Source organism: Acomys minous (genome assembly GCF_964271855.1).
Source record: "Acomys minous genome assembly, chromosome: 6".
In the NCBI taxonomy this organism is placed as follows: domain Eukaryota; kingdom Metazoa; phylum Chordata; class Mammalia; order Rodentia; family Muridae; genus Acomys; species Acomys minous.
In genome coordinates this window covers 15,371,371-15,392,626 of record NC_140487.1, presented here as the reverse complement: position 1 = coordinate 15,392,626, position 21,256 = coordinate 15,371,371, and the positions used below count along the sequence as shown (strand labels likewise).

Below are 21,256 nucleotides of genomic sequence, written 5' to 3'. Positions count from 1 at the left end.
GGCTCTTAAAATGAAATATTACCAAAATAAATGACAACACTAAGCCAAAATATCTATTTTCCTCAAGGACAGTTTTTTACTTTTTTTATCAAGTATTTTTCTATTTTTACATATACATTTATATTATTACACATATGTACAATAAATTACCTACAGCAAGAAAAACCATGAAACAACCAGGAATTATATAAATGTTACATTCTTTATGTTTTGACTATTTGTATTTGTCAACCTTGAAGAAAACATCTTTCCTATCTTTGTGAGTCTAAAATTCTGAATGTAAATCAATATCTATCATATCTCGCTGGGCAGTCGTGGTGCACGCTTTTAATCCCAGCACTTGGGAGGCAGAGGCAGGCAGATCGTTTTGAGTTTGAAGCTGGCCTGCTCTACAAAGTTAGTCCAAGGCAGCCAAGGCTACACACAGAGAAACCCTGTCTCAAAAAACCAAGGGGAAAAAAAAGATATCATATCTCATCATTATCAACTTATAACATCTATCTAGATGTAATAATATCTGAACCCTGAAACAACTAAATGTAATTGTAAAAGTAAACTATCTGGTCTACAAACCCATCAAGAGACTTGAGAAGGAATAAAAATAAAGGAGTATACAGGGGGTACAGATTAGCAGTTTCCCAAATGAGAAGATGACAGACACAGTTTGCTACCTGAACAGGCCCTCCAAACTTTGTATGATGTTGGAGCATCATCTTCAGCCTTGAAATGCCAATTTTTTACTTTTTGAAAAAAAAAGAAAGAAAGAAAGAAAGAAAGAAGTTTTGGCACAAGGAAAAAAGTAAAGGCTCCTAAGAACTCACAACTGAGGTCAGCCTTTTTGAATCTGGCCAGGAAATTTATGCTTCTGATGTAAATAAAAACACACACTAAACTCTTACTTAAAACTCTTACTGCAGGGTGGAGGAGATTGTCACGCCCATAGTAACACAAATAGAAGTGTTTACAAAAAGAAAGTCTTTAAATTCTGACCTGAAAGTATTTTCAGTGAGCTAGAAGATTGGCAAAGTATTTATATACTCACTTCTTAAAAAGTAAATATGGTAGACCGAAACCTCAAACTCAAGTGACAGCACACATTTTTTCATGCATCTTTTTGAAAAGCATTAAAACACTTGGATAGGTCTGTGAATCATGAAAACACTGTTCAATCATGAATATAAACACGTGTGGAAAACACATAAGAGGAATCAAGTCTACTCTGTCTGAAATACTTTCAGTTGAAATATAAATTGTTTTTAAACATTTGGCCATGACATATTTAGTGACACATTTCTCTATATTTTTTGTTTGTTTGTTATTTGATTTTGAGACAGGATCTCTCTATGTAGCTCTGGCTGTCTTGGACCTTTTTATGTAGACCAGGCTGGCCTAAAATTCACTGAGAGCCACCTGCCTCTGCCTCCCAAGTGCTAGGCTTACAGGCGTGTGCCACCACCACACCTGGCCCCAACTCTTTCTCCTTTTATACATTCTAGGAGTGGTCCCCTAGAAAGTAGCTTCCAGAATCCCTGATCCTCTACACTTTTTTTTTTCTGAGATGATAATACTGTCTTATCCATATTTCCCAGCTGTGGTTATTATGTTAGACATTAAGTGATTAAATGAATTGCTGGTGGGAAAAAGATACATAGTGCCTCAGAGGAAGGATAGTAGGCTACCAAGAAGAGACTTGATGCCCTATGAGCATATAAAGGGGGAGGAGGTCCTCCTCAGTTACAGTCATAGGGGAAGGAAGTAGGGGGAAAATGAGAGGGAGGGAGGAATGGAAGGATACAAGGGATGGGATAACAATTGAAATGTAATATGAATATTATCAATAAAAAATACATAGTGCCTAGAGTACAACTTTATTGTAGGTTAAAGTAGTGAAACTAGAAGGTTATTTTAGCTCCTGTTGCCTTTCTGGATATCTAGGTGGATCTTTATCATGTTCCCCATGTATTCACCAGTGAAGTTTCCTATTTCTTAATCCATTAAAATAATTAATTGAAAGGATAAATGAACAAAGAATCTTAACACCTATGGAATCTTGTGATGGACAATATATTTTAGGCCTGTGATTTTCTTCTTCTTTAGAGTTATAGAGGCTACACAAGGGATCCCCCTCATTAGACACTTGGCAAGAAAAGCCTGGTTTATTAAGTTCAGTTAGACAATATCTCGACTCATAGGTAAGAAACACTTTTTAGGAATGACAATTAGTGCAAAAACTATGGAAGGCAGTGTCAGAGCTGCTGAAAAAGCTGAAACTCTCATGCAGTCAGCTATTGTGCTTCCAATACTTTGTGTTGTTCTGATCGTCTGGCTATGTGTGGGTGGAAGTATACTGAGGGACACAATACAACAAATTAACTTGTACATTTTGAGGATAGATATTCATCCCATTGGTTTTTCAGTTCTTTTAAACTTGACAGAACAGAATTTCAAGATTGTTTGTATCTGTGTTTCTTTAGATTGTAATCCTAGTTAGTTTTAAATAACTACCTGAGAGAAAGTATTTCTCATTTGGAATGTGTAAAGAAATTTGTTATAACTTTCTGTTACTAAATTTATACCCAAAGTAACAATCTCCAGGTCTGCTATAAAATTCTTTCTATCTATATGAATTTATGTGGTTGTTACATATTTAAGAATCCTGTTGATGTAAATCATATAAATATTATTTTTAAATGTAAATAATATTTTTGTTAACAGATAATCCCTGTTAATTGCATCTTTTAAAAATATTTTTGAGACAGGGTTTCCTATACCCCAGGCTGGCCTGAAACTTACTATAGGCAAGGAGACCCTTGAACTTTTGAATATCCTGGTTTTAACTGTCAACTCCTGGGATTACAGGTGTGCACCACTGCTCACTGCTCTTAAGGCTGTGGAACTTGGGGAATGAAGCTTAAAATTGAGGCACACTAAAGTCTCATGCAATAGTGAACTTTATTCAGACCATCAGATAATTTATACTCTGGGGGTTAAGAAGAATCACATGAACACAGCTCTCAGGAGTTCAGGTCCATGTGTCAAGAACATGTTTTCTCATGGAGGCATGTAAACAAAATAGCAATAGCCAATCATAATGAATAATCTGAAGTAAGCTCACTCCTATGCACTGTACCTGGGAGGGCAGTGAAAGCACATTCCAAGAACAATTCCATGTTATTGAAGAAACTGAGGTCACGAGATTTTTGTCTTGTGTTCTTGGGAGGTTTCTCGGGAGCACTAAGAATTCTCCTCATATGACATTATTCTTGCACTGTGCTCTGACATACCACCACACCCAGTTTTATACAGTGTTGAGAATGAAACCCAGCGCCTTTTTTGTGTTAGGCAACTCTGCCAACTCAGCTACATCCTTCAATGTCCATTTTTTATAAGAAATGATAGCTTTAATCCATGAATTAGTTTTGCTTTTGAGTCCTATAGTCTAGTGGACGGTAGCTTTAGCCATGCATTTAGTTTTGCATTTAGATTTTTTAGATACGTATCTAGAAGTTGTAAACTATATGATTAGCTGTCAAGATGTTTTTCCTTTTTTGCTGGGCATAGCAGAGGACTGTTTTCACATTCTTTCTAGCCCTTGTTACTGCCTGTCCTTTTAAAACAGCCATTATAGGGTGTCTAGTAACACCTATTCCCTTCCTTACCAGTGTTGATTTACATTTGTGTTTATACTGCCTAATGATATTTTAAGAGAAAATATTTTACCTCTCTTGTTTTTGTTGTGATACATAGTTCTAAAATGACATTTCTATTCCTGTTCTTTTTCTCTTTTATTGAAAATTGATTTTTTCCCTTGCATAATATATCCTGATTATGGTTCCCTCTCTCCCTACTTCTTCTAGTTACTCCCTACCTCTCCCTTTTCTGTCTCTCACTAGAAAACAAAGGGGCTTTTAATGAATTATGGAAACATAATTAATATAATATAATATAAACCTGACACATAAAATAGGACTAAACATAGAGAAGGAAAAAATTTAAAGAAGAGGCACAAGAAATATATAAATGCAGAGACCCACTGATTTACATACTAGGAATTTCATAAACATATTAAATTTCAATTCATAGTGTTAAGGTCCTTTGTGTAAAGGACCTGTAAGGTAGAGGGGGAAGAGGAGATGGGGAGAGAGACAGAGAGAGAGAGAGAGAGAGAGAGAGAGAGAGAGAGAGAGAGAGACAGACAGACAGACAGACAGACAGACAGACAGACAGACAGACAGACAGACAGACAACCTCCAAAGAAGCTTTTGAGCTCATTTTCTGTTGGCCATTTACTGCTGGGCATGCAGCCTAACCTTAAGGGTTGTTTGCTTCCCAGGGAACCTTTCTGGGAGAAAATGGATACGAGGGCAACTGGCGTAGTCATCCCATTGATCACAAGGGTTGATATGAAGAATCTCCTAGCACACTCTATTTATGTATTTTTTGTTTTGTTTTACCTTGTTTTAATTGAAAATAGATTCTTTTCTTATATAATATGTCCTGATTACAGTTTCCCCTCTCTCCACACCTCTGTGTTCCTATCTAGATAACTCCCTTTCTGACTCTCATTAGAAAACAACAGGCTTCTAAGAGATAACAACCAAGCACAACAAAAGAAAATATAAGATGAAGCAAAAATCTTTCCTATCAAAGTTGGACACAGCAGCCCAACAGGAGGAAAAAGAACAGGCAGAAGAGTCAGAGACCCATTCATTATCATGATCAAGTCCCATAAAAATACTAAGCTAATAGCTATAGTATATATGCAGAGGACCTGGTATAGACCTTTGTAGGTCCTGTGCTTACTGTTTTAGTCTCTGTGAGTGAACATGCCTCCTCTTCTGCAACATTCTCTGAGCTCTGAGGAGAGGGCTTTGATGAAGACCTCTAATTTAGACTTTCTTTCCACGTAATGTCTGGCTGTGGATCTCTGCTTCTGTTCCCATCTTCTGCCAAACAAAGCCTGTCTGATGATGACATGATGAGGCACTGATCTATGAGTGCAGCAGAATATCATTAGGAATCATTTTATTCTTTTTGTGTGTATATGTGTATTTGTTTGGCTGGTCTCGTTTGGTTTTACCCTAGGTCTCTGGGTTATCTAGTCTCTGGTTTTTGGTTACCCAAGCAGTGTTGGCGGTGGGTCCCTTCTCATAGAGTGAGCCTTAAATAGGTCAAATCAGAAATTGGTTGGCTACTCCCACAAATTTTATGCCACCATTTTCCTAGCATATTTTGTAGACAGGTAGATCCTAGTTTGGAGGTTTTATGCCTGGGTTAGTGTTTATGTTTCTCTTTTGGTAGTGTTTAGACTACCTTCCCACACCAGAGACTGGAACATAAGGCTGAAGGCTCCATCGTGGGTCTTGTCCTCAGCAATGGAGCCATGTGTGTCAGTTTGAGGAGCGCAACTGTTATTCTTAGCAACATCTTGGGTAGTTTGAGGATTTCAGTGGCCAAGAACTCAATTGAATGCAACCTAGTCCTGCCCATCTTTCTTCTCTCATCTTGTCTTAGAGTTTCTGTTGCTGTGATAAAACACCATGACCAAAAGCAGGCTGGGAAGGAAAGGGTTTACTTCATCTTACAGTCCCATACCACAGTTTATCATTGAGGGAAGTCAAAACAGCAGCCTGGCTGGAGTCAGGAGCTGATGCAGAGGCCTTGGAGGAATGTTGCTTACTGGCCTGCTCCTTATGGTTTGCTCAGCCTGCTCTGTGTAGCACCCAGGAACCCCTGCTCAGGGGTGGCACTTCTCTCAATTAGCTGGGTGCCTCACATCAATCATCAATGGGAAAAAAAAGTGCACCACAGTCTTGCCCACATCTGGTAGTGGCGTTTTTTCAATTGAAGTTCTTTCTTTCCAGAAGACTGGTTTGTGTTCAGTCGATATAAAAGTAGTCAGCACACAGTTACCCAGCCTAGTTACTCAGCTAATGATTCTGCTAGTTCTTTATGGAGCTATACTCATGTGCTTTTTTATATTCCGTCCATATCAGTGTTGAACTTTTGCACTTCATTCTTACTGAATCTGTTTGCTTTTCCTAAAACTGTTTTAACATTTTTATTATACCAATTTTTAAAGGGACACGTAGTTTATATCATTATTAAAGGTATTAAAATATGACTTAACATTTAAGTACATTTTTATTAATTAAACTTGAGTTGTAACTTTAAAAGATCTGTACAGCCTGTGTGTTTATTTTTATATTTGTAATTATTGTTGTAGTTCCTAGTTTAATATCTGTGGACTCATAGGCTCAAATGCTGAGACTTGGTCCCATTCTCAGGTTTCCTGCTTCTGCTTCATGGGTGAGGCTGTAGAGTTACTTTATGGGAAGCGTAGTGCTGCTTCCTTCTGAGAGTATGTAATGTAGACATTTTCTCTGCATTGTCCTTGTGTGGAGCGTATCTTTCTTTTAGGAAAGAAATGACATTTATAGCAAATAAATGAGAGTATTCATGTCCCTTTTGAAGTTACTTTAAAAACGATATTTGTACTTTTAGGTATATTTTCTAATAACTTTAATGTAGCTTGAAAGCTTTCTGATTTTGTTTTTCATTTCTTTATACTATATACATCTGGTGACTTTTCATCTTTTTCACAAGTGCAAGAGGCTTTCTGTGACCTGTTCTTTCCTAGTCTTACATTCACATATGCATCAGCCTTACTTCCTTTGAAGTTCTGTGATTTTTATTTCACATGACTCATAAATTTTTGGGTTTTATAAAATGTATTTGCTGACACAGTATATACAGTAGTCAGTACATTTTCAGTCTTGTTGAATCCCACTGTCTTCCATAGAACACTGCTTCTTTTAGGTCATTATTTTAGAGAGGGAAATAACAAATTTCCTTCTCTACACACATAAGCTATTAAGTCAAGGGGGACAGCTATTGTTTTATTAAAAGTTTTGTTAAGCTAGCATACAACTTTAATGGTTTTGTCCTGTCATTTTTATATGTGTGTCATGGTCATAATTGCCACCATTCCAGTGATAGTCTTTAATTGAGAGATAATGACATATCCTAAAGTCTACCTTTATTACCCTAATGCTTTAGTAATTTACACATATTCAAGTTGGTCGCTTAGTAATGTTACGACTTCAGTGCTAAAAATATGAAAAATGTTTATAGATCAATATTTCCTATTCAAATTATTAAACTGAAAATTTTACCATTTTGAAACCTTACTGGCCTATATATGAAAGGTATGGTAATTAAACGAGTACCAAAAAAGGGAAAATAATTTAAACTTTTTGCCAAATCACATGTGTTTATATTATATTACATAGTGTATTGTAATCACTTATTAATTTCAAATGAACTATTTATATATTTATTTTTGGTGTTTGTTTGTTTGTTTGTTTGAGACAGGGTTTCTCTGTTTAGCCTTAGCTGTCCTGGACTCGCTTTGTAGACCAGGCTGGCCTCAAACTCACAGCGATCCACCTGCCTCTGCCTCCCGAGTGCTGGGATTAAAGGAGTGTGCCATTATGCCTAGCCTATAGTTTATTTTATTAAAACAAATTTTTTGAATCTTTAGATGGGATAAACATTGTATCACAAAGATGTACACTCTCCATTTGGAGACTGCTTCTAGTGACTGAATGAGACACAGGGGTTTTATTCTAATAGCTGAGATTAAAAACAAAGCAAACAAACAAAAACCCATATCTTTCAAAGTTAGGTACTGAATAATTCTCAACAGAAGAGTTTCTAATATAAATGATTCAATGCTGCTGTAAAACTAAGTTTACTTGTCTTGAATGACTTTAATTTGCTTTTGGTTACTGGTGGAAAATCATATAGTGTGAAATTTTTGCATTTGTACTAACTAGCAAGGGGCTAGCTACTTTGATGAACTCAAGTTTGAAACAGCATTGATGTACTTATATTAGATACTAGAAAAGAGTTCTTTTGAGAATTATTTGGTACTTATCTATCTTTGAAATATATATATAAATATATATATATATTTAAATCTCAGCTGTTAGAATAAAACCTAGGTGGTACATTGTATCTCATCCAGGCTTTAGAACAGTGGTCTGCAGATGGGGATGGTGAGTCTTCAGAAGCCATGCTATGTAGGATAGAGACTTTAGCCATACTGCCTGAAAATACTATTGCATTTCCTTTAAACATGGAGATGGCTATTTTCTTTCTTTTTTTCTGCTTGGCCAATAAGTTTATTGTCTTTATGAAAAAAAAAAAAAACCTCTTCATAGAAAACTGCTTTAGCTCTCAGAGCCCGCTCCTGAGCTCTGAGGAAGCTCGCTTTCTTTTGAGCAACCCGATCTTTCTTCTGGGCAAGGGACATTTTAGGACGGTTCCACCTCTTCTTCTTCACTTCTCTCTTGGGCTTCTTCTCATAGACCGGATTCTCTCGGATAGCAGCATGAGCTTTCTTGTACATCTCCTCCATCATGTCTGGAGTGATGTTGTTCTTTATATACTGAGAGAACTGTTTCTTGTATGCATCTTCATCTTCCTCCATTAGGTATCACGTGTAGTCTGCAACGTTCTGACCCATGATGTGCTTCCGATGCACTTCTGCATTGAACTCCTTGCTTTCAGGGTCATAACCGGGGAATCGTTTGGTACTGTGAGGGATAGACAAGCCTCCATTTACAGCTCCCTTCAGGGCCCCAAAAACTTTGTTGCCAGTTGTAGTTTGGGCAAGACCTGCATCCAGATAGCAAGTGAAGGCACCAGGCTGACTGTCAATGCTTTCCACATTGTACTGGTCTCCTGTCACCTGCACCTGGCCTTCTTAGATCTTGTCCATGCCAAACCTGTGGAGAAGCCTGCAGGCCAGCAGCAGGCCAGTGCAGTAGGCTCCAGCATAATTTGTTAGGCCAACTTTCACACCGTACTTTGGCAGTTCATGTGCATATGCTGCGCAGACTACCATGTCCCCTTCTATACGGGCGTACGCAATCTGGCAGATGATGTCTCTGTTGGTGACTCGGACTACCATCCTGTACTTGGGTGTGTTGTACTTATTTTTGTCCTGGATCACCAGTCATTTCCAGGCATAGTAGTCAGTTTTACCCTCTCGCCACCTCCGGAATTTCACTTGTTACCTCTTAAAGTAGGCCTTATTCTTCAGAACTTTCACGAACCCCATCCTGTGGTAATCCACGGCTCCATGCAGACCTGCAGGCCCAGCCGCGTTAAGGGCGGGGAAAAGCTAGATGGCTATTTTCAAATGAAGTTCAAATACAGTTGAAAATGCAAGAACTAAAATTTTTTACTAAATTATTTTAGCCTTATTACCTTCAATTTATTTTCTTTAATTTATTTATTGTATTTCCTTTAAACACGTAGATATGCCTTCTTTCAAATGAAGTCCAAAATTTAGGATATTAACATTTTTACTAAATTATTTAGTCTTAATTATTTGGGAATAATGAGGTGTTCGTCTTTCACCTTGTTTTAATGGCTCCTTAATAATGTTTTTTTTATTGCATAAATGTGTATGCATAGGTGTATGTGTGGGAAGACAATAGATATATGATTTCAGTTTCAGTGTTGTAGCTGTAGAAATGATTTGTGATAAGACATGAGAAATTAAATAGTCTGTGTAAATCATATATAAGTATGAAATGTTGAAGAAACTCTTTAGAATAGTTTTGGAAAATTAATTTTTTATATCAAATAATTTGTGTATTTATTTAAAAAGCTACTATATTAATGGCATAATTTTGGCAACATGCAATGGAGCAATGCAACATTATTTAGAAACACCAGTTTTCCAAGTATAACTTAAGATATAAAACTTAACAGAAAAGTTTATGTTTATCATGATAAACTTCATGTCTTTTTATGGGCTTCTTTCCAGAGAACCAGAGGACGAAAGCGAAGCTTTGTTCCTGAGGAAGAAAAGCATGAGGTACGAATAAGTTAAATCTTCCTATGTACTCTGCACTCAGGCACGCTTTCCTGCTGTGAGTTATTTCCACTATCTTTTGTCTTCAGTTTTGTTTTGCTTACCCTTCTTTGTATGGCAGGAAAGAGTTCCTAGAGAGAGGAGGCAGAGGCAGTCTGTGATGCAGAAGAAGCCCAAGGCTGAGGACCTAAGAACTGAGTGTGCGACCTGCAGAGGGACTGGAGATAATGAGAATCTCGTCAGGTAAATTGAGGACGGGGACCTTGTCCCTAGGGTCAAGTCAGATCCCCAGCGTTTTACTTTTGATAACAGATACAGTAAAACCAATTACAGAATAAACCCTTTATATAGTATGTAGTGAGATGGCTACTTCAGAAATAGATTTTATCCACTTATTAACCTGCTACACGTTTATATTTCAGACGTAGATAGAAATAACAGTGACTATGAATCTTAAGCAAGTTCATTTTCTCTTGAGAATAAGTTGCTAATGCTTTGTATAAAGAAGCTGCAAACATATTTGTTCTGAGTACCTTGTACTAAGATTATTGTTTTTTCTCATCAGACCAGTTTCTAAAGTGTCTAGCATATCATAAAAGTTGAAGTTTATTCACATAACTGATTGAGTTTGATTGGCAATAATTTCCTTAATGCTTTCCAAAATGAATGTGTTAAATGCTTCTCTGTTATGAAATAAAGAAAGGTGAAAAGATGGCCTAGATAGACTTTATTTTTTTTTTGTTTGGTTTCCTTCTTTGTTTGTTTTGTTCTGTACTTTAATAAATTTTTAAGTCAAACACGATACCTTCTAGGAACCTCAGCAGATGCTACTCAGTGGCTGCTCCCCAAGGTTCAGACACTTCTCAGTTTAGGCATCTGCATCTGTGGCTAATGGAAGAGACCACTCAGGACTGTGGTGGTGGGATGGATGGAAAATAAAAGTGCTCGTTCAGAGGACAGTGACACAGAGGTTCACACGGTGTGGAAGGGAACGTGTTCTGAGTTCTCTCAGAAATTGTGTTTAGCAAATCTATAGTTAATTAACTGAGGACAAAGAAGTAAACATTTCAAAACGAATAAACTCAACTTTGATAAAACAAGTATATTTGTATTGTATGATTTACAGTATTTACTTTTGAAATGATGCCATGTGTTTCAGTCACTAAGAATATAACATCTGTTTGTGTTAATCCATAGAAATATTAGGATTCTTTTTCTTTGTACTGAAAAAGATTAGGTGAAAGTAAACATTCCAGTGAAGAAATGTTAGGAACTGCTATAAAGATTATGTTCCTTTACAATTTAAAATTCTTCCAAGTTTAATCAGAAATACCCGTGAATGCTTGGCTTCCTATTATAATTTTTTAAGACATAAAAAGTGATATTATAAGCATAAGTGCATGTTGTATACATAAAGCTATACTTTTTTTTTTTAATGACACCCTTATATAGTTAGCAGAACTCAATGAAAGGAAGTTCCTGGGGCCTGGAGTGAGGTTGAGGAGGTTGATGGTTGTGACAGTGCCTGAAATTTAGGCTGATGGTCCTCCTCTAACCGTTTGAACCTATATGCAGACTGTTTCTTCTTGGAGATAGAACATGGATTCTGGATCATTTACTATAGGATCAATAGACAGTTACTGGGATGTACTATTGTTCGGATATATTTGATGTTACAAATGAATACAATTTTTATTTCAAAAAGTTCTTTTTTTCTAGGGCATTCCCTAGGGCATCATATTTTAGCTGTCTTTCAAAAAATACGTTTCATCTTTGTTTTAAACTTAATAAGACTTTTGAGCAGTATTAGTCTTCTTATCTATTTCATGACTTTCTATTATAAAACTTCTATTTCTACTCACATTATTGCAATCTGCAGTACCTGAAATGTTGTCAGTCTTTTGGAAGAAAAATATTTGTTATTTTAGAATTGATATATAAAGAGAGCTTCTTTCTCTGCTTTGGCTTATTAAGAGATAGCAGCATAAATTATCTGTAAAACTTTATTATTTATTTAGGTTTTTCAAGAGAGAGTTTCTCTGTATAGCCTTGGTTGCCCTGGAAATAACTCTCTAGACCAGGCTGGCCTTGAACTCACAGATACTCATGTGCCTCTGCCCCCCAAGTACACCACCACAGCCCAGCTTATCTATAAAACTTTAAAAGAAATTGGTAAACAAGCAATTAAATGTTTTCATTAATATTTTGGATGTTACAATAAATATGACATAATATAGGAAGTATTTTTGAATTATAATGTTATCTTTCGAAAAGTATGTTTACTTTAGGCATCACTATTCTTTGAATAAAATTTTTATATAGAATTTTATCTGCTTAGTAAAATGAATTGTCTACTAATATTTGTCATTTTGCCTGGCATCTCATTTATTTTGGAATTGGCACCATTACTGTTTGAGAATCCTTTCTCTAACATCATATTTTTATGATCATATTGTACCTTTATCATGTGCACATACTATTTTACCATAATTTTAACATATTTACTTTATTATTCACACAGATATTTGTTTGTTTATGTATGTACCTATTTATTTATAATCTTGGGTATTGGACCCATACACTTTAAAGATAGGTGGCTAAGTCAGTACTTGACATAGTAACACAAACAAACCAAGTTGTGTTCCTAATACTCACAAAGAAGCTGGGCGTAGAGTATTTTGCATAGAATCCTTTTGCTAGGGAAGAAGAGACAGGCAGATCTTGGGACTCACTGACATGCTGCTATGGGCCAGGCCTAGAACCTCAGATCTCAGTGAAAAATGTAGATAGATAGAAAGATAGATGATAGATAGATAGATAGATGATAGATACATTGATTTCAGTGCTTAGTTTTCATTGTATATTCCATTTAGATTTTCTTGTAAAATTACTGTGTTGTAATTAATATATATATATATATATATATTTTACTGAATGTAGCTTGTTATTTTCTCAAGTTCTTGTGAAATAATATCTATAACTCTGGGATCTGTGGTGCCTCTGTGAAAGGACACCTCTGAAATTTAGGCTATGTACGGAAGTCCTTCACATTTACTTTTCTTCTTCAGTTAAAGGTAAATGTGTTAATGTGAATTTATATGTATTTTTCATATTATCTCATATTTGCAGTTTTATCAGCTATACTTAGTTGGTTACAGCTATTATTTTATACTCTGTAAACTTTTCTCAGATTTTGGGCAAATTACTTGCATTTCTGTGCTTTAGTTTTCCCCTCTATTGTAGCTTATCAAAATCTTAATTTTTAAATTTGGTATCTTGTGATAATGCTAAATGGTTATAAATCTTAATGAAACTTTTAAAATAGTACTCCCATTTTGCCATCTTCTTTTTAAACTTAAAAATTGCCCATTAAAACCATATTTTTTCATGGCTTAAAAATATACAGTTAAAATGCTGAAAGCCTACTTGAGACTTGTCAACATTGCAGTATCTCTCTAGGCACATACCTGCTTTGATAATAATGTTCTATATTTACCTCACCCACTTCCTTACGCCTCATTTACTTTTATTTCCATCTGTTATCCTCAAATATTTGATAAATGAATCTTATACACTTATTCAACTTCATATAAGTATTGGCTCTTTATAATTAATAAAAACTATGGTTATAATTGAATCTAAGAACAAATTGAGTTGCTAAATGAAATACACACCAAGTAGATATGTTTCAAAGGCTTAAAAATGTAGAAATGCTTTTAGGTAACAAGTATATCGCACACTTGTATATTAATTATGCATATTAGGGAAGGAAGGGAACCTAATACTACAAGAGTAGACGTGGAATAATTTTTCTCTTTCAAAATATTGATTCTTCAAAAGTCGAGCTTTAGAGATAAGCAGTCCTTTCCTCTCTGTGGGCTTTTTACTTTGCTATTAAATTGAGAGCAAGACTGATTTGTAAGCCTCATAATTTACATTAACTAGATAAACACAATGTGATGCCCTTTAGTACTGAGTGAAAGACAAACCACAAAAGTTCATGGAAAATTCTTATTATCTGTGAGTCCCTTACATTAATACCATTTATTTTATTTTGCATGTAGCTATTAGAAGCATGAGGATAGGAAATAATCTGTGAAACTGTTTCAGGTTTATAGCTAATTCGGCCCTATTAACTGCATGGTAGAAGCCCATCTGAGTATATAGTGACTTACAGACATTGAACCGTTTTGGCTACAAGGTTAGGATGTTAGCTGGAAGGCTAAGTAATGCTTATGCTATTTTTATAGCAATTTCAGTGTCTTACTTCTGAACATTTTCTTCTAAATTAATTTGAGTGCATCATAAACTATGAGGGACATGAATAAGAACTCATGTATGGTAGATTTTATTTCTAGTATTAGTCGCTAATGAGCCTGAGTACTTAAATTTTTAATTAATTTTTTTTGTCCTAACAAGTATGTAGGATTGTAAATTTCCTGGGTCATAATTGAGCTTCTCTCTGTGAGATTTGATTAGATAGATAGTCCAGCTAAGTTTGGCTGTCATGTAGTTACTTCTTTCAAAGCATTTTTTCCTCTTCCAGCCTGGTGCATGGTAGGCAAGTGCCCTACCTCTTGAGTTAGAGCCCCAGCCTGATCATTGTTTTAATGTCACTTAATATTGCTAAAAATGGATCACTAAGATTGCCTTAAAAACCAGTCTACTTTTGTTTTCTTTAAGGAAAGATAGTTTACACTTGGTAGAATTCATAAACTTGCTTGGTTTTGATTATATAATTGTTTCATTAATGACTTTTTTAAACCTCTAATATAGGAAATACTATTTTCTTGAATGAGTATTTATCATATTTATTGTACTGGTGACTTAATAAGGTCTTGCTCAAGCTAGGGAAATGCTCTGTCATTGAACTACAGCCCAGACTCCCCACATATTTCTTTGTTTTTATTGTTGTTTATTTTAAAACAGTCTCACCAAACTGCCTTACTGAGTGTTTTAACAAATTATGTTAATATTTTGACAACATGTTTCATCTTCCTTATTGTCATGATAGATTGAATACAAAAGGCAAATCACAAGTATCATATCAAGATGACTCTGAAAATGTATATCTCTCCTATAACTCATAGCCTGAAAACATCTCTGTTTAATGATTTTTAACAGGGTTCTTTAAAGGGGAAAAAATCCAATATTTAAACAAAGATTTATAATTATAACCTCATTGTAACTTTATTTTCTTGTATTTTTAACATTTGACTTTGGAAGCTGTTACAGGCGAACTTGAGACAGGAAGGCCTACCTTGTCCTGGAAGTGTAGACCAGATGAGCCTTAAAGACATAGTGATTCTTTGCCTCTAGTTTCTGTGTGGTGAAATTGACAGGTGTGTGCAACTGTGCCCAACAATATTTGCTTCTTATGTTGTCTTTATTTTTAAAATAATTTTAAGCTATATTTTTAATAAACTCCTTTCACATTACTTTATAATTGACTAGGACTCTTAACATGGAAGCTGTTTTTCTAGCTGCTCTGTCTCTCATTATTATAGGACAATAAAAACAAATATCAGCTGGCTCCATTGATGAGTAAACAGCTGTTATGTTTAAATACTTCTGCTGAGGTGTAATTTTCATTCCCTAAAATAATCACTCCCACAATTTTTTAAATTTATTTTTAATTTTGAAACAAGATCTCTTATTATATAGCTGTGTCTGGCTTTTATTAAAAACTGCAGGTGTTTGCTGTATTCTAGGAGACAGTATTGTATAATGAATTTTTAATAATCATGGTTGGTTTAACCACTATGTCTGTAACTTGCAAACTTTGCCTTCATCTCTTCTTGCTTAACCTTCTGTTAAAACTGATGAACAGTAATGCCTGCTATGTAGGTTGTCTGGAACAATAAACAATGATATAACACCTGGCTAGGAAATTGTAAATGTTCCACATGTACTAAGAAGAATAACTATAACAAAATAGGTAAATTTGGCATCATTTCTTTCTATATGTTCATCTTAAATTATTTAGCTACCTAGTAAAGTAGCCAGTGTTACTGCCATTGAGTTGGCTTTGGTGAGAAAACTAAAACACAAGAGTCAAGTTACTTCCCAAAAGTTGGATATCTAAAAAGGGATGAATTTAAACTTGCACTGTCTTGCTCCAAATTCCACAATGCTAGGTATTTTATATTTTTGTTCCCTGTTGCTTACGTCTTGTCTGTGAATGTCAAGCATGTGGCAGAAGCCATTAATCCTAGTACTTGTGAGTCAGAGCCTAGAAACCAGGCTGAGTTACATAGGCACACAGGGAAACCCTGTCTCAAGAAACAGACTTGGTTTTGATAAATGTACTCGTTACCACCTGGTTTGTAGTACACATTTCATGATTTTTGTTTTGCTTTGTTTTGTTTTATGTCTTCCTAGACATTTTTTTTTCAGTTAAGTGAGTTCTAGGATCTTAAGCATGCTTTTTAAAAAAATTAATCAGATTTATTAATATAATCCCTTACTCTATAAAACTTCATATGTCACTGTGTTATTCTTTACTTTTACTTTATATTGAATAAGGATCATAGCACTAATGATAGAGATGGAACTTCGTCCATGCTTCTCTGGGATATTTGATGGCTGAGAAGCTGGTTACATTTAGATAATACTAAGGTACATCAACATTTTAATAGTCAATGAATATAATTACATTGTACTTATAATGTCTGTACATATTTAAATGTCACATACATAAATACTTAGCTCACATATATAACAAAAAAATTTAATGGCACATAATTTTTTAAAGTTGGTGTTTAGCAAAGTTGTGGTACTATGTGTACTTTTACTATTTTAATCATTAGTAATGTTAATTTTACTCACCTTTTTAAGAAAGTATTCTGTGGTTCTTTTGTTTTAGGAACAACGTGTTACTGGTCTAGGTTAAAGAAACCTGAGTGCAGCACTAAACTTTAGAGAGGCAAATAATTAATCACTACTTCGTGCAAAAAAAACAAAACAAAACCAAACCAAACCTATTCAAGCATTTTATGTCACTACTTTCATTTTGTGAATGAACTTTGTGGATCACATGTACCTCACAAAAGTTGGTTTCTTGATTATTTGTGATCTGGAGGGTTATTATTTTAGGAAAGGTAACTCATTAAAGTACACCAGTACAAAGGAATGAATTTCAGTAAACTTAGAAATTGAGACTATTTTGTGTGAATGTTCATAAAATGTCAGCTTGTCCTTGCCAGAGAAGTTTCATGCCATCAATCCCATCTTCTCTGTAGCTTCCGTGAACAGACTTCCTGTCTCAGAAGTCAGAACTGCAGAGTCGCATGACGTAGGTCATCCTGCTCTCCTATAAAGATACCTTCCTGTGTCTGCACAAATATTTTAGTTAAAAGATTGCGCTTTTAAATTTCTGTTTTCTTACTAAACATACATCCTTGAAACTATCGGACCTGCGCCCTCCCCCAACATCCTCCCACACAGTTTACCTTCTTGACCTCATTCTCTAACTTTGGTAGATGCCATTAGTGTAATCCTAGTTTTCTTGTTGATGTACGTGGATGGATTGGTTGTTGACTAGTACAACTGGAGTAATCATTTTCTACTTTACTGAGGGACTTGACTTTCTCAATTCTTCTTCTGCTTTTATCTAAGTCAGTATTTTTGTCAGTGATGAAAAATAGAACATGGGATTTATCTGACAATCACTAGTAACTAGGAGGAAATGTGAGGATAATGCAAAAGGGTACAACTTGAAGATTATGGGATGAGGTTATATTAGTCACTTGTCTTATTACTCTGATAAAGATCTGACAAAAGCAGTTTAAGAAAAAGAAAAAAACAGTGGTCTTGAAGGTATAGTTCATCGTGGAAAGGAAGTCATGGTGGCAGGAGCTTGAGGTTGCATCTGTGGTCGGGAAACAGAGGGAGATGAATGCTTGTGCTCAGCTTAGTTTCTTATTTGTCCTGGATCCCAGCCCAGGGTAGGAATGTCATTCCATCTCTGTGAGCCTAGTAATTCCACACAGGCGTGCCCAGGGACTCTTCTCCCTGGCGTTTCTAGATCTCCAGCTTAGCGTTGAGATCAGCCATCACAGGGTTGTAGTTTATATAAGACCCTGGTTTAATCTCCAGCACTCCAATTAGCCAGCCAGTTAATCTGAGGTTGAACTCAGGTACGGCCCTGCAGGTAGTCCGTTTTTGAAGAATGCAGATAGTATTTCTGAAAACCAATTTTCTCATTTTGATGGGAGCCCTGCAATACATTAGCTTAATATGTGTAGGTTGTGAAGTTGTCTGGTGTGTTTGGTTACCTGTGTATGGAAGTCAGAGGTCAACATTGGTTATCTTTTCTTGCAAGCAGTCTACCTTGATTTTAAAACAAAGTCTATCAGTGGCCTGTAGTTTCCATGTAGTTGTGGCTGGCCAGCCAGTGGGCACAGAGCATCACTTATCTGTCTTCCCCAGCACTAGAATTATAAATGCCATCACAGCTGGCTTTTTCTTGCTATTTTTCTTAATAAAAAAATGGGTTTGAGGGGTCAAACTCAGGACTTCATTTTAAACAGCCAGTACTTTATAGACCTGCCTCGCCCCCAAAATTAATTTGAGAAATTTTTAAGTCTCATATTTTTGTTCACATATTTTCTCATAAATATTGGGCATAAGAAACAAAAATATTAGAAATGTAAAATTTTATATCTTACTCAGAGTAAGAAATTCTGTTTTTTGGTTTTTTGAGACAGGGTTTCTCTCTGTTGGCCTTGGCTGTCCTGGACTCGTTTTGTAGACCAGGCTGGCTTTGAACTCACATCGATCTGCCTGCCTTAGCCTCCCAAGTGCTGGAATTAAAGGTGTGTGCTGCTATGCCCAGCATAGAATATGATAGTGATTACTATTTTTAATATTATTAACCCGTAATATTTTTTACAGTCTGATCTTACACATTTTGCAGACTATATCTTGTCAAAAGTCTGAGTTAATTATAAGGCATTTGCTTCTCATTTATTGTTTATTATTGTTTACTAAGAAGAGCTTAGTAGGGCTATAGTAGAATTTTGCTTTAACTTCACGAGCTTGTGTTCTTTGTTCAAAACAAGCTGATTAAAAAGTGTTTATAGATAAACATGATTTATGTTCTCTAGGTCAGTGTAGTGTATCTTCTCCTCTCTGTAATGTTAGTAGCCATTTTGCTGGCTGATATGAGATTGCTCTTCATTTTAGGTCCTAACCCTGAAACAGTTTCCAGCAACAACTACATTTATCCTAAACTGAAATAAATTATGATTATCAATTACAGATGTAGCTTTTCATATTATGATGCATTTAATAGGATTTAAAGATGAATGTAGGTGTTTCTACATACAGCAGGTACCTTTGCGATTATATGGCTGTTTAGAAATTTTCTCTGTATTCCAAATTCAAGGCTTTTTACTCTATGGCCCTCCAGTGTGCTTGATCAGCCCCTATAGCACATTGAGATCGCATCACTAACAAAGTGCTTTACTCATATGTATTTGAATATCATACAGAGCTGCATTGCATAATGTCCTAATTAGTCAGTATTTTCTAGACAACAGTTTGAATAAAATTAAGTAAGATAAAAGAAGATAATGAACTTCTAACCAAAACATAAATCCTTCTATTAAGATATTTAGGAGAAGCCGGGTGTGGTGGCGCATGCCTTTAAAACAGCACTCCTGAGGCAGAGGCAGGTGGATTGCTTTGAGTTCAAGGCCAGCCTGGTCTACAAAGTGTGTCCCGGACAGTCAAGGCTACACAGAGAAACCCTGTCTCAAAAAAACCAAAAAAAAAAAAAAAAGGATATTTAGGAGAGGGCTGGATAGATGGTTCACCGGTTAAGAACACTGTCTACTTTTCCAGAGGTCCTGAGTTCACTTCCCAGCAACCATATGGTGGCTCGTAACCATGTATCTTGAGATCTGGTGCCCCCTTCTGGTGTGCAAGCAGCGCACTGTATATGTAATAAATAAATAAATAAATCTTAAAAGAAATAAAGAAATTACATTAAAAAAGATATTTAGAAGAAAAAGCAACTGATAATATTCATCAGCAAATGGAATCTAATTCATCCCAGAGTTCTTAGACAACAATGAAGTCTGATGAAATGATGTAAGTCAGGGGAGAAGAAACAATGGATGGCATCGTGACTGAGATACTCCAACTTTTGTTAGCTAAAGTACTATCTTTATCAAGAGCTGAGGGCAAAAGGAAGGATAAAAGGATGCTCAGCTAAGCACAACCTAATGTACTGTTCTCTTTAGAGGAGATACTAAAATTATGCACGTATAACAAACTATCTTTTCAAAACAGCTGTGTGGCTGGGCACACAAACAGGTATTCCATATTAAAAGCAAGGAATGTAAGTGCAGAAGACAAGCTGCAGCCTGCCAATTTATCCAGTTGTATTTGGTATGCTGCTACAGGTACAAGCAAGCTCTGTCCTTTAGTATGTATGACAAAAGGATGACATTTATTCCGAACAGAAATGTGAACCTCAAAGTTCGTAGGCATCCACCTTTTAGAGTGTGGAGTCTATGTGTACAGCTTCACTGTTCTAGTGGCCATATGTGGCCACAATGAGGAACAAAGGCAGGATATCACATGAAGCAGGTTTGTGTGCATAATAATTTAAATAAAGCTATAAAGCTTTTCTGATTTATTCAAATGGCATTATTATCACAGTTTACTTGAGAAAAGAAAGACAATGATAAGAAAAGGTAAATTAGACAATATAATTGAGGTAACTATTCTGTATGTTAACATTCATATACAAATAAAAGGGAGAAATGCACATTTTTTGCACATTTCTTAATATTTTTATTAATTTACTTTCAAAACAGATTCTTATTATAGAATTCAGGCTTGGCCACTCTTCCCCTACATTCATGACCTAACTTTTGTTTCAGTATAATGAAAAAAAGGAAAGTCAGCAAAACAAAATGCCACCATTAAATCATTTTGCAGCATTTTGTGTCAAAAAGGTAATGGGAGGCAGACACATCCAGGGGAAGGTTGCTGCTCTTCCAGAACGTCTCACTCAGTGCATGCTCATCCTTTTACATGACTGTGCAGGCACTGATAGTTCTCTCTCTCAATTTAGCGTGGCATTTGAAGGATTATGGCATTTCCAGGAAACCACAGGGCAGAGATTTTAGTGGTTATCGGGCTGAAAGTGATGCTGTGATTGAGAACAGCTGCTGGTTCACAGGCAGCGCTGAGAGGCATCTTATAGCATCAGCCCAATTCTGGAGTATGTTTTCTTAAAACATGAGGTCACGCTAGAAAATGAGAACAGAATTTGGGGGACCTCCATTAAAAAACTAATTATTATTAACTATTCTTTGTAGTAATGATGCTGCAGCAGTTAGAAAAATATTGCCC

At 35.7% G+C, this 21,256-nt stretch overlaps 1 protein-coding gene and 1 pseudogene across 6 annotated transcripts in view; one reads left to right on the top strand and one right to left on the bottom strand.

The window, feature by feature from the left end:
* Nucleotides 1–21,256, top strand: part of PHF14 (PHD finger protein 14) — a 141,275-nt gene that overhangs the window by 58,061 nt on the left and 61,958 nt on the right. For all 5 annotated transcript variants that reach the window (XM_084787246.1, XM_084787249.1, XM_084787248.1 and 2 more), the window contains 2 exons: nucleotides 9,842–9,892; nucleotides 10,011–10,132. In XM_084787246.1, the coding sequence (XP_084643372.1) occupies nucleotides 9,842–9,892; nucleotides 10,011–10,132 (173 nt within the window). The remainder of the gene's footprint in view (nucleotides 1–9,841; nucleotides 9,893–10,010; nucleotides 10,133–21,256) is intronic.
* Nucleotides 8,120–9,127, bottom strand: LOC311599745 (large ribosomal subunit protein uL18-like; annotated as a pseudogene). Its single transcript has one exon. The product of its transcript is annotated as a large ribosomal subunit protein uL18-like (transcript).